The 13,715-nt window shown below is 42.3% G+C and overlaps 1 protein-coding gene across 2 annotated transcripts in view; it reads left to right on the forward strand.

The window, feature by feature from the left end:
* Positions 1-13,715, forward strand: part of RGS6 (regulator of G protein signaling 6) — a 253,427-nt gene that overhangs the window by 168,699 nt on the left and 71,013 nt on the right. For both annotated transcript variants that reach the window (XM_031505011.2, XM_031505010.2), the window contains 2 exons: positions 11,096-11,146; positions 12,536-12,642. In XM_031505011.2, coding sequence (XP_031360871.1) covers positions 11,096-11,146; positions 12,536-12,642 — 158 coding nt within the window. The remainder of the gene's footprint in view (positions 1-11,095; positions 11,147-12,535; positions 12,643-13,715) is intronic.

Genomic DNA, 13,715 nt, shown 5'->3' on the forward strand with positions numbered 1-13,715 from the left:
TCCTGAGCAGGTGGTCCTGGGGTGAAAGTGAAAAATCAGCAGAAGATAAGCAAGGTATTCCTCTGCTCTACCTTTGCATGCCTGTTTTCAGACACAACCTGATGGTGTGACCTGCTGGATTTTACTGGTTTAGTGCAATTCTGTGTCTTGATTGCCTGGAACCTTTTTCCTTTCACTTCTCTTCCGTGTGAGTGGCTTCAGCGGACACAGCATTCCTGTCTCCCTGCCGTGCGTCTCCCGGGGTGTGGAGAGGACAGGACATTCCCCGCTCCTTTCCGCCCGGAGTCTGTGTTTGCTCTCCCTACCTCCGAAATCAGTCACATCTGAACGCGATGAGCGGCACTTAAAAGGGTGCGCTCTCCATCTGCTTTTCCTGCGGCCTCGCCTCCCATTCCGCGGGCAACACCACCACCTCCCGGCCGGCCCCGCTGCGGAGGATGCGGGGCGAGCCGCGCCTCCCGCCCGCCTCGGAGGCGTGCGGCAAGGAGGAGGGAGGATGCAGAAAGGGTGAAACGAGGGAAGGAGCCTTTTAATGAGAAGGTGATCTGAAGTGAGAATGATCTGAAAGCATCGGAAGAATGTGTGTAATACCAGGACAGGTTTGTTTTCCTCGCAGCAGGCGTTGATGTCCCATAACGCCCGTGGGGTGGGCGGTGCCGGCGCTCTGGGAAGCAGGATTCCAGCGCGGCGCTCCCCCTGGAGCCGCCCCTGGCGCGCTCCCGGCGCCGTCCGTGCTCGCGCAGCGCCCCCTGGCGCGGCGCTGCGGCACTGCGCCTCAAACCTGGGCCTCGTCTGGACGCCAGGCCTGTTTGCTTCTAATTTATTGTTCATGCCAGTGTTTACGAGAAGATTTTTTGTTTTGTTTTTGCTTTATAATAAGGCTGTTATCTGAGACAGCCTATACATTGTTCTAGTTTCTACACTCACTCGTGAAACTACTCTCTGAAAGTGTTTTGAGAGTTTTCTCCCAGAACGTCTGATTAAAGACCTTACGGAACAAAGTGTTGCTGGCCTAAGAAATAGCTTTAGCTTTACATCGAAAGGATTTTGAGCTTTACTATTTGGAAACTAAAAGCAGCATGCATTGCTGTTAATGTGCAAATCTGCCCAAGCAAACTGCTGAGAAGCACTGTAAGGTCTGAGGTTGTTTCTGCCACGCTCACCAGGACACAGCTGAATTCTGAGTGCACAAAGTGCCTGATATGCCCAGGGATATGGGTATATACAGAGATGCCCAGGGGTATATTTCTAGAGAGCCAAACCAGACTAGGTTTGTCAAGAGTGTGTGGGGGTGGTAAAACACCCTGATGCTCATGAGGATTCCAGAAGGAAGTGAGTGAAGCTGCTGGGTCTCGGACCAGGGTCCTGTTGGATGGCAGTAGGAAAGCAGCAGCACTGTCAGGTGTCTCCCACTGCTGGCAGGTGTTGCACCACAAAGCTCTCTAAAACAAAAGAGCTGCTCTGATCAAGGCTGATCCAGGCTTTATGAAGGCTGCACTTTGGGCTTGGGTAGCAACCAAATGCACAGCTGTGCCCATCCTGCCTTCAGAACCTGTTGCTATCAGAAATCATTGCTGCTTTGGAGCAGCCCATCAACTTTTCCAGCTCCAAAGCCATGCTTACATTGAAAGGAGTTAATTAAAATGTTGGTCTTCAAATTCTTGGTGAGAAAGAAAAAAAAAAGAAGGAAAATATTTCGCTAGGTTCTCTCTATCAGAGAATGAAAACAAAAATGGTTTCTAAAATTTATAGACAGATAAGATACATGGTGTTTTGACATTAGATTCAATTATTTAAACTGAATGGTAGTTGTTCAGTGCAGCTTTCAGCTGTTCAAAATGCTTTTTACTTTCAGAGGTTATTTGGTAAAATAAACTTAAATGGTATACCGGACAGGAAATGTAATTTTAGATACAGATTTCAAAGAAATTATGATTGTTATGTTTACTGTTTGTGTTATACACATCCTTATGAAATTAATCAAATATTAGAAAGAACAAATAATTTACCTATTTTGAACTTATTAATTATGGCCAACAGATTTTTACTTGTTGGTTGTTGTCACTGTCATCATTAAATTGTTCTGCACCTTTAAAATTCCTACTGTTACATATCTCTGCCCAAATTTGAAATGCTGGAACATGCTGTTGCCAGCAAAATTAACTGTGCCTTGCCACTAGAAGTTCCTTTTAATGCATGGCTTAAGAAGCCCTGTTTAAAATAAGGCCTCTGGTGTTAGTGCCAATATTGTCTCTTTGTTTTGCATGGCACTAAGTAAATTGTCAGCAATGGCTATAGAGTTGTAATTCATTTGGCTTTACCCTTGACTAAAAGAAATCATGTGTGCTATCTTAATCCTGTTGGACAATTGTCCTTGATTGACTGCTGTGCCAGTACAGGGCTCCAGTGAGGTCAGCTGCACTCAGGGCAGCCAGTGCTATATGTGGTTGAAAGACCTAGCAGCAAAAGAGGTGGGAAAGCTGTACAATACTGATTATTTTATTTTAAGAACAATGAACTCTTGGAGGGAAGAGAATTACAGACATTGGGTCATTTAATTTTCCAGGTAATGCGACTGTTACTGCATCACTGCAAACACTGTGTGTGGTTCTTAACCTTTCCTAAAGAACATGAGGAGGGGAAAAAGTAGCAATGTGTCAGGAGGAAGTTGCTTTCTTAGAGAATTTGCTGAAGGTAAATACCCTTTTCTGTAATAGAGATAACAGATGATCATGTTGCTGCAGTTAACACAGAAGTGTGTGATCCTGGGAGAGATCTATTGTGGACAGGGCTCTGTAGGAGATTTAAAAATTGGCTTTTGCCAACAGAATTACTGCAGAAATTCATAGGAATCTGGCATAGGTGAGTACTGCAATTCCAGATCTCTTAGTAAATAAATATTTTGCCAAAATCATTAAAATGCTGCAGCTTTCAGAGCACTTTGCTGTCTTGCACCACTTGGTGACATTTACACCTTTGCAGGAAAACTGTTATAACACTGCTGAGGGAAAGGAGGACCTTGATGTTCTGCCTTTGAAATTCAGTTTGTGAATGAGGACGTGGTGTGAAGTGACCTGATAGTTGCATGCTGAAATATACCAGTCACCTTCTACATTTTTTCAATTTTCTTGTTTCCTAGAGAAGGAAATTAGCTATTAAAATTATTAATGTATGATTGAAATGACAGAAATACTGCCTTTGATTTGAAGGCTGTGCACATGAATCGAAGTAAAAATGTTTCATCCCTAGCAAGGTCTGACACAGGAATCTTCAAAAGCCTTGATTCCAGCAGTTCTCAGAGTTGCTTCCTTTGCTGTTTTGTTGCCAAATCATTTTGACAATGTTAGGAACAGCGCCTAAACACTACTATATGGCAGAGAGCCAAATTGCTAAGCTGTATGAGCCACTTCAGTAGTCTGAGTAATGCAAAGGCAGAACACCCTGAAAAGCAGCTGGAAATTTATGATCAATTGTAGGTATGCAGGTGCATCTCAACACATCCGCAGTTCTTAGTGATTTGTAAAAGGTGGTAATTTCAGATGCTACTACAAAATGCTGTTACTAGTGCTGCTGGGAGGCTGGGAGTGCAAGGCACCACTTTCCTGCCTCTTGTATGCCTCTGTAAGGGCTCTCGAGGTGTTACAGGATGTATGGGTTTGAATGACACTAAGTGTGGAACTGCTAATTCTTTTTGTCTTGCTATTTCCTTACATACTTGTAGTAACAGCAATTTGATATGAGTTGTATTTGAGCAGAGAATAAGATTTGGGTATAGGTTACATGGTATATCTCTAATGTAGTCCAAATTCTAGCCAAGCAAAGCAACAGCAGCGGGGATTGCGCTGTGTTTATGGTATATGTGGGGTTCTGGAGGGTGTGTGCATTCAGGTTTGCCAGTGTGTTTGCTGGTGCCAGGCCTGTCCTTGGGAAGCACAGCCATGATGGCAGCTCAGTTTTCCAAGTCAGGTGAGGGCTATTTAGCACAAGTAAATCAATGTGGCTGCCTTGTGCTAAGGCCACAGCTTGGCATCCCTCAGTGTGAGCAGAGGCCAGTGAGGCTCAAAGGTGCCGAGTGTCAGGTGTGAGGGCTGGGCTGACGTGACACAGCTCTGTCAAAGCACAGTGAGAACAGCACTGAGCCTGGTGTAACACCAAACCCTTTATGAGCTGGGCAGGTCACCTGGAAAAAGACCTTTTGCTGGTATCACTTTTTTTCCAGTTGAGGACCTGGTTTAAGCTGCCCTGGCAGACCTCTTTCACTGGGATTAACCGTGCAGCCATTAAGAGATTTGCTAACTCAGCCTTACTGGCACCACTGTAGAGCAATCACTTTAAATCCAAGGCTCTCCATGAATGGCATCTTCCTGCTCCTCAGCATGGCTGCTTGCTTTAGGTTTTGGTGATGGGAGGGAGGGTATTGCAGTGTCTGCAGGCATGTCTGCTGCTACTTTCTCACATGCCTTGTAAAGCTACCTGAGCTACTTTTAGATGGGCAGCCTTGTAAGAAAAGAAGTCTGGCTGTGGTATCTCTGAGCTCTAAAGATCTAATTTATCTTTGTTACCTGGGTAAAATAGCCCACACAGAGCTCTGCACCATCATGTCATTTATTGATTCCTGCCTAGTGAAAATCTTCCTCTGCAGGTCTGCATTGTGGAGGGAGTGTGTACTTTGGTAGCCTGACCAATATGATGAGAAGGCAAAAGTCCCTCTGAATAGCAGGTTAGAGGAAGGAGGTATTAACAGGGCTGAAAGTACACAGGAATTTGCATTTTGCAACCCTAAACCTCCATCTTTCAAATTTTGTATTCCACCTTCCCACCAAGCCTCATTCTAACTTCACATAGAGTACTATGTTTTAAATATTTTTATTACAAGAAAAGTAAAATGTAAATTCAAGATCTCAAGTTTTCAATGAACAAAAAGACTCCTTAGAAACTTTGGCTACTTTATCAAAAAGGGGTAACACTCCTGCTGCTAATGGTTGTTAATAATTCACAAACAAGATTTAAAGTGAGTATAACATAAAGGAAAACTGCTATTGCTAGAAGCTCTGAGCTGTTGTAGCTTTGATGATGCTCCTTAAGCTGTTGTAGCTTTGATGATGCTCCTTGCTGACACTGAGTGGTGCAATTACCACATGCTGATGAAAGAAAACTGCAATTACCACATTTTCTGAGTCAACTGAGACTCAGAGCTGAGATATTTTTTAGTTGGCATTGGTATTTATTTATATACTCATTGTAGGTAAATTTTATAAAGCATTTCCTCAATATTTGTCACAGAATAATAGAGGGAGACCTAGGTGTTCCTTTTTTTTTTTTGCCTACCATAAAAATTGTTGCTTTGTGTTAAAATCCCTACTGTGAGTGGTAGTCTGTACTTCCAACTTAGCTGAAATCACTGTGGGTGTCAGTGGGGAGCTCTGTGTAAGAAAAATTGTAGCACAGAGTGCTAAAGGCCTTGAGAAATTTTGTATTAAATCGTTTTGCCCTTTATCATGAGGCATGTTAATTTATTTATTTTTGCAAGCCCAGTGGTAAAAGTGGGGATAATTAACCTTTTTGTCCTAGATTTACCAAGGACTCTGAACTGGCTGGGGAAGGACTCAAAATATTATTTTCATTTGGCAGCGTAAAAAGCAGCAAGTGTCTGTTCGCACACCTGTGCATGTATTTTTATGTAATTTCAACTGCTTGTGAATTTTTTTTCTCATGCTTTTCTTATAGAAATATTTTAAGTTGCTCTGAGTTCAGGAGCAAATTGTTTGGAAAATCTGGTGCTAGAATGGGTTAAGCTGTTTTTAGGAACGAAGTTACAGGAAGGGGGACATATTCTTACAATTTCAGTAAGACTGTCTAGACTGTGAGTTTGGAGGTGATTGACATCAGAGGCCAGGCACCTGGTGTGTTTGCCCTTGGACTGTGTAGATAAGATCTAGGAAGGAGCTGAAAAGTTCCCATTTTTCATGGAAAAAACCCAACAAAACAAAAAAAATCCCCATCCCAACCAGACTGAAAACCTCCCTCCCCCATGCAAAAGTACTTAATATTTTTTTAAACCGTCAAAATATGTTCAGAGAATATTAGAGTTATAGTAATACTGAAAAAAAGACAGGAAATAACTGAGCAATCTTCTGTATCGTTCTGTATACAGGTATGTATAAGACATTCTCCATGTTATGATCAGGTGGTATTTTTAAATGTTTTTAAGACCTCACTTGCTTCAGTGATACTATCTGTCAGTGCAATGTGAGGCTGTGAGTGATCTGAGATCCAGGATAGCCTACCCCATCAGCTGATGGCATCCAGTGGTCAGGGCTTAGCTTAATAGGTCCCATGAGACAGGACAAACTTTAGCCCTTGGTCACTGTGCCACACCTGGCCACACAAGGTGTCACATGTCAAATCCCTGTAGAGGATCCCTTGTCAGTGGAGCTTGTCAGCTCTGCCATCTTGGGACACAGCAAAAAAAGCAGTTGTCTTTCCAGGCCCAAAAGGAAAACTAAAGATGCATGCATTGCTGAGGTTTCAGAAATACTCCTGTATTTTTTATTTGCATGCATATACATGTGTGTGTACAGGTGTAGCCCTTGTCAGGGACATGTTTAATCTGTTGGGTGACAAGAAGAGCTCAGTGGCCCTGGCTGCTTTGCTCAGAACCAGAGGTACAGGCTCCACTCCAGGCAGCAGATCTTTGGAAATATTTGGAGCACGGTGTGTTGTCCTGTCTGCCTCTGCCATTTCAGCATGTGAAAGATGGGCAAATCTTTCTATGTTTTCTGGAAGAGGTAGAGCAACATAGGTTGAGTGGGTAAGGTATCAAATACAGGGATGGTGACTCACCTCACCAACTGCATCTTGCCAAAGGCCTCACACCTTGTGAGTTTTTTAAATTAATCTTTCAGTGTCTTACCACTCATTTGTCATGTTGACAGGCAATGGCCAGCAAAGAACACTAGCTACCATTATGGAGGCTGAAGAGAAAATGTAGAAAATAGCAATAAATATAAAACTGCTGGTCTGTCTCTAAACATGTAGCTGGATAAGTGGTCATTGTGAATATGTTTGCATGTAGAAATACAGCTATTCTGTTGGTTTTAAGCAACTTCAGCTTCAAAGAAGAGCCTAAGGCAAAAAGATATGTTTCATTATAGATGAGGAGGAAATAGCTGTTCAGAGGATGTTGGATATTCTTGGAATGAGCATTGTGACTCAGAAGAAACGCAGATATAGAGAGAAGAGGACAGAGAAGAGGGAAGATATTCCTCTACCTGGATTTGGTAACACTTTCTATTATGAAAACATGCCCAACTATTTGTTTTCAGAAGAATTCAAATGTCCTGTTAGGGTACAGTGGAAACATGCCAGAGTCAAGGGTTGTCCCTGGAAGTCCTCTGAAAGAGCTTGTGAAATGTGAGAAAATACCTTTCTGGAAAGATGAGTTACATGAGGACCAGGCTTAGTCTAAAGGAGAGGTAAAGATGATGTTTTCTGGAAAACTTACAAATATAGGTGTCTGTGTCTTGGTCTGGCAGTCAACAGTGTTGTAAAGGAATCACTCAAATCTTCACTGTGTCTTAGAAGGATAAATCTAAATTTTCTTATTTGAAGAAGGGCATAAGTAGTATTTCTAGATGGGCAAAAGTAGTGATAGAAACAGCCACAAGCAAATGCAAAGCCAATGTGTAAGGGTAACCCTAAAAATTGAAGGTGTTATGGAAGATGACAGTAAAGAGTTTTCATTATGACTGTATATTAATTGGTGACATGGCTATTAACAATGACAGTAATTAACAGAGGGAAGAAAGACTTGTCATTGTCCAAAGGGTGAGTAATCAGTCTTGGCAGGTGATAAATAATGGTTCAGCAAGCTCAGCAGAAAGATAATCTGTCTGCCTCAGGACAACTGGAGAACAGCTATACCATCTTCCAGGCTCTTGGCAGCATTCTGGAATAACTTCATCTTTTTAACAGAGACAAATTAAAATTCCTGATCTCAAGGGCTGCTTATATTCTGGAGTGGCTGATCACAGGAGTTCTGGTTGAGTCAGTGTGTTCACTTTACTTACCCCTTTAAACCTTTCCTGCCCATTTAAACCTTTCTTATGAGGGATGAGAAAAACTGAGGAACCAGCATTCAGCATCACTTGGCTTTTTCATTGTTGTTTGATAGAAATTTAATAGATCCTCAGAAGTGTCCTAGAGCTGGGGACATGATAATTCCTTGTTAAAATGGAGTGGGACTTAGTCCTAAATCAGGAACTAAGTGTTCCTGTACATCTGGAAAGTGATCATGCAGAAAGCACTTCAAATCCTGTGAGCAAAGCAATGCAATGCTGTAGATGATTGTCAGGTATCCGCTCTCACATCACTTGGGAATACAATGTCTAAGAGATCACTGCAAGCCTGTAACCAGGGACCAAAATAAGGAGAAACTGGATGGGTTTTTTTTGTTTGGGGAATGAACTGAAAAACCAAGAAAGATTCTGGTTTCACTTGAACCAAGACAGCATTTTGTGAGGTTTTGTTTCTAACAATACAGAATCACTGCAGTTTGAATCTTCTTGAATTGGCTTTTTAACCATAAATGTTGCACTCTGTCTTCAAAATACTTTTTTTTTTAAAGGTAAGAGGGAACATCCATGTTTATAAAGTACAATATTTTATTAACAAACCTGTCAAAACAACATGGCTCTGTACATATTCCCCATATATTATTCAGCTAACAGTGTTCACTAGATGCCTTTTCATTTAGCAGATAATTTTGCACCATACATATTTTTCTGAATAATTATTGTTCAAGAAAATGACATGACCTCAGAATGCATCTGGCAAGGTAGTTTCAGTGGAGAAAAGAAAGTGCTGGCACCATTGCTAGAGGCATTGGTTTGCTGTTCTGCAGGGTGCTGGCTGCAGTTTTGGTGAGCTCAGTGCAAAGAAGTTGATTTAAATTTGAGAAGTTGATGAATGGTAAAGTATAGGGAGAGACCATCTTAAGAGGACATCGGAAGAGTTGGGTTGGTTTAATGAGATGGAGGTGGGGAGACAATGTGTCAGCCCTCCATAGAAACACTCAGGAGAAACTGTCTAGGAGGAAGAGTCATTATTTTCCTTCAATCATAATATAGTTATAAAATGCATATAAATTGCACATTAACAAACTTAGGTTGTGAAGTTACAGGAAGAGTTCAATCTATTAAAAAAAAATCTGGAATAACTTTCCAGGTAGGAAAATGCTACTAGGTGAAGTTGGGAGGTGTGGAGAATGACCGTACTGCTGAGAACACAAGATTGTGAGATTGGTCTTTTAGTATCTGGTTTGCCTTTGAGGCAGGTTGAGACAATGCCCAGCTGCTGCTTGTTGATCACATCTGCTTGCCCAGTATATAAGTGAAATCAGATGCTTCCCTGATCTTCAGGAGCCCTGCTGATTCCCTGCAGGGGCTAGGTCTGTTGTTTCGTCTGCCTTGGGTGGGGGATGAGGTGGGTCAGGTCCGTATTGCTGCCTGCTGCTGAAGTGTGACTGAAAAGGGTTTATTCATACTCTTTGTAGTGTTCTGGGTCAGCTTCCATTGCCAGGGGAGTGGGAGCTGCTGTCCCCGTCTGTGTAGGGTAAAGCTCATGTTTCTAATGGATATTTCACCTGTATGGGAGAGTCAGACCTGCAGATAATTGCAGGGACCTGGGGCACTAGCTGTACCTGTTGTGTCTCTGTGGCACATTGTGACTCCTGGCCTTTATTATATTTAAAGTTTGTTGAGGGCATGTGGATGCTTTGGGCCAGTGGGAAGCAAAATGTTCTTCTGGAGCAAACATGGTAGTTATGCTGCTCCTTGAAGTCCCATCCATGTCTCAGCTCAGAAATGCTCCACACAAATAACATCCTCTGGGATTTGTTTTGTAAGCCTAAACCAGATTGTATGGGGCTTTGAACAGCCTGGTCTAGTGGATGGAATCCTTGCCAATGGCAGGGGAGTTGGAACTGAGTATCTTTAGGTGCCCTCTAGCCCAAGCCAGTCAATGATTCTATTAAGAGTACTGGGCCTATTAGCCTACTGTATGTGAATATAAATATTTCTCTTGAAATGGACTTTATGCTGAGAAGGGCTTGGTGTTATGTCTGCATCCAGACATGGCATTGTTAGGTTGTGATGAATGCTGTTGTAACTTAGTATGGGCTTGCTATATCGCCTCCAAGTGTCTTTGCTGATTGCCTTTGACTTTGGAGAACTCGTTAGCTGACTTGTACCCACCATTATGTTTAATTTTGAGCTTAACTTTCTGAGTATGTGATTTAATTAAATGCTGCTGCCCTGTCACAATGTATTTTGGTAACAGGCCCTTCTACTGAATAGTGGACAAGTTTTCCCCTCCTGTGATCTCCATGCAAGCAACAGAGGTTGTATCCATGCAGAGGATCAATCGTAGAGAATCTGATGTTTTTTATAAGATTGCAACAATTTTCATTGTACTGGATGGGCCCTGAAAACCTAATGAACTTCCTGATGGATCTTAAAGGCTCACTGGTTCCAGCCACCATTCAGTTTGTATGATAACCACCACTGACTGCTCACAGGGGCTGTAGTTACAGGCTATCTGAATACCATCTCCTTCTCTAAGACATTGCTTGTCTTTGACACAAGTAAGGCTCTCCTGTCTGTTTTTGACTGATGTTTCAGTTCTGTACATTTACATGTTGCAGGTGTGAGGTGCCAATAAATGCTCCTTCATCTCCTTGCTAACCACTGCCTGCAGAAACTTCTCTCTGTATGCTGAGGTGAGAAAAAAGTGGGAGAGAACAGTAACAGGGAACTATTAGACGAATATCTGGCTAATACCTGACTTCAGGTATATCAAGTCTCCTACTGCACAGAAAGCCCCCTGGGACTTAGTACCTGTCAGTAACCATGTAGCTGCAGTGTCTCACAAGAAGGAAAAACATTCTGAAACCTCAGTGGAAATAAAAAGCAAAATGGAATAAAGTTCATGCCAGTTCTATTGTATCTATCTCAATGTTATCTCTCTCTAGGGCACTCAAATCCTGTGGTCTCAGTGTCTAATGCTTTCTTAAATTTTTGTTCATTTGTTTGTTAAGGTTCTGATATTGTGCAGTGGCTTATGAAGAACCTCAGCATTGAGGATGCAGGTAAGCTGACCACAGCTGGGGAGAAATAGGTGCTCCATCTGTGTGTGCCATTAGGCAGTAAATACTCTATTGCTGCAGTCTAAAATGCCGGAAAAAGAACATGGTTGATTTAAACGAGGAGGAAAAGAGTTAAGAGTCAACATCTTAACTAAGTGTAATGCCTTATACTGCAACTGAAATACCATTGCAGGAATTTTAGCCTGTCTGTGAAACTGTTGCTACCTACAGAAGACTGATTGATTTTAGGGTTTGTTCCTAGACTTCAAAAAGGAGTTGGTGGATGTGTGTGGTTAAGCAGGCAAATGCAGTGTCAGATTTTCATGGTGTGAAGAAAGGTAGCCTCAGCTGACAGGACATAGTGTCTGTGTCATTCTTGGCCAGGGTCATAAAATCTGGTAATGGCTTTTAGTTTATAAAAAAAGCAAATCAATAAATCAGCAGTTAGATAAATGGATAATCAGCCATAAAGAGTGATTAGTGCATGGGCACAATCCAAATAGTTCACTCTTCGGAGAAACCAAAAACATTTAGGCAAGTGAAGACCTATTGAGAAAAGGAGAAGAAAAGATCTGTGGGTCCAGAAGTTTCTTTTACTTTTCAGGAAAGGGAAAAAATCCAGACTCTCACGTACCAGTTCTTAAGCTGCCTTACTTGTCACCATGTAAAAAATAGAGATAGAGGCAGTGTTAAATCACCCAGCAGGGCATCCCTGTACACACATCCCTTCTCCTGAGTCCCGTCAGGTCCCAAATCTGAATTTCAGCTGCAGACAACAGCTTTATTATCTATCTGGACATGCATGAGCAGATGATTTGTCAACTCTGTGAAAGATGATGCAGCTTTTGACAGCTGGCATTGCTTGAAAATCTGCACAGATGGGCCTCTACATTGGGGAAGGTTGCCTGGGCAGCGCTAGGATGTGTAACTCCCCTTTGCAACATCTTCTCTAACAAAGGGGAATGCTACAGTGCGAGGATGTGTCTTTATGAATAAATATTCTCCTGATGAACTGGTGTTGCAAGTGCTTGTTTGATCTGGTAGAAGCAAGTGAGGTTCACTGATGAAATAGGCTTCTTGTCAGCTTTCACCTGTGGTGGATCATGTACTTTGAAATTAATTTCATACTCTAGGACTGAACTGGTATATGTATTTTTTAAACAAAAAATGAACAGGTTAAACATTTGAGCAGTGTTTCATCTGTATTGTAAGGCTGGTTTCTGCACTCCTGCTTTACAGGGTTTGGTTGGAAGTAGTAGGGATGTGGTGTGGGTACAGAGAGGCATGTGGGCACCAGATTTCACATGAGTTATCACCAGAGCTGCAATTGAAAGCGGAGATATGCGGTGCATGTCTTGTTGACACATCCCTGCTGTTTTTTCTCTTTCACAGGGGAAGCAATACACTTGGGAAGCCTTATTGCTGCACAGGGTTATGTTTTTCCCATCTCAGACCATGTTCTTACCCTTAAGGATGACGGGACGTTCTATCGTTTTCAGGTTGGTGAGCACCCTGACTCCCTTGTGGCCCCTTCTTCTGTCCCTGCAGTAATACTGCTGAAATCACCCACTCTTTACACCTAAGCAGCCATTAGATCTGTGAAGCCAGGGATTGAGGCTACCTTCATAGAGGCACTAGGAAATGATGAAGTCCCTTCAAAAAAATTTCCTTTAGAATCCCAAATCATTCTTATCTACCTTCTGACTTTTTTTTTACATAAATGAATGGCTATGTCTTGTGACTATTTTTGATATCTGAATTCACAGCTGTTTTACTCAGCATTGAACTAAACCAGGAGAAGGAAAATGGCTTTCAGGTCCTAACTCTGATGCAGAATTAAGTAGCCATTCTCCTCTGCAAAATGGACGCGGGCAAACTTAGGAGCTGGACATTCCAGCTTTGGCACAGCAAAAAATTCAAATTTGTCATCTCTTGCTTACAAATTGGTGTGTGAGAGGGCAAGCTTAAGACTGGCTCTTCTACAAAGGATGTGTAACCTTGGCAATTGCCTAAACTGGGACATTTCTATCCCTCAGTGTTCCTGTGCCTCCAGATGTGCTGACTTTTTTAAGCACCCTGTGCCTGAGTTCCATGCCCTGTCCAAAATCTGCCACTGTCAGCTTGCTAGATAACTGAGTGCTTGTGCTGTAACAGCTCCTTCTGAACTGATTGTGTAACTTTAGAAGAAGCAGTAAGTCCAAAATTGGAGTCACTGGCTTGTCCTGCTGGCTGAATTTGTGTTTTTCTGTTACATGGTCTCAGCCCGCTCCCTTATCTTTCCTGTCACCTCTCTTCTGTTCACCCTCCTGTTCCTCCTTTACATTTTTTTACTCTTCTTTAACTTTTATTTGAAAAGCCAGTTCTGCTCTTTCCATCTGATATTGCAGATGCTCATGCCTACTGCTAATGTGATATTGTGTTATCACATGTGAGCAATGTTATGGTAAAAAAAGAAACCCAGGAGATCACAGATGTCCTCTTATCTCAGCCCACCTTCTGGCTGCAGGGCATCATGCAGACTCAGATTTTTCGTTACAATTCCCTTTCTTTTCTGAAAGTCTTGATCCTTCTG

The sequence above is a fragment of the Lonchura striata genome, chromosome 6 (genome assembly GCF_046129695.1).
Source record: "Lonchura striata isolate bLonStr1 chromosome 6, bLonStr1.mat, whole genome shotgun sequence".
Lineage (NCBI taxonomy): Eukaryota > Metazoa > Chordata > Aves > Passeriformes > Estrildidae > Lonchura > Lonchura striata.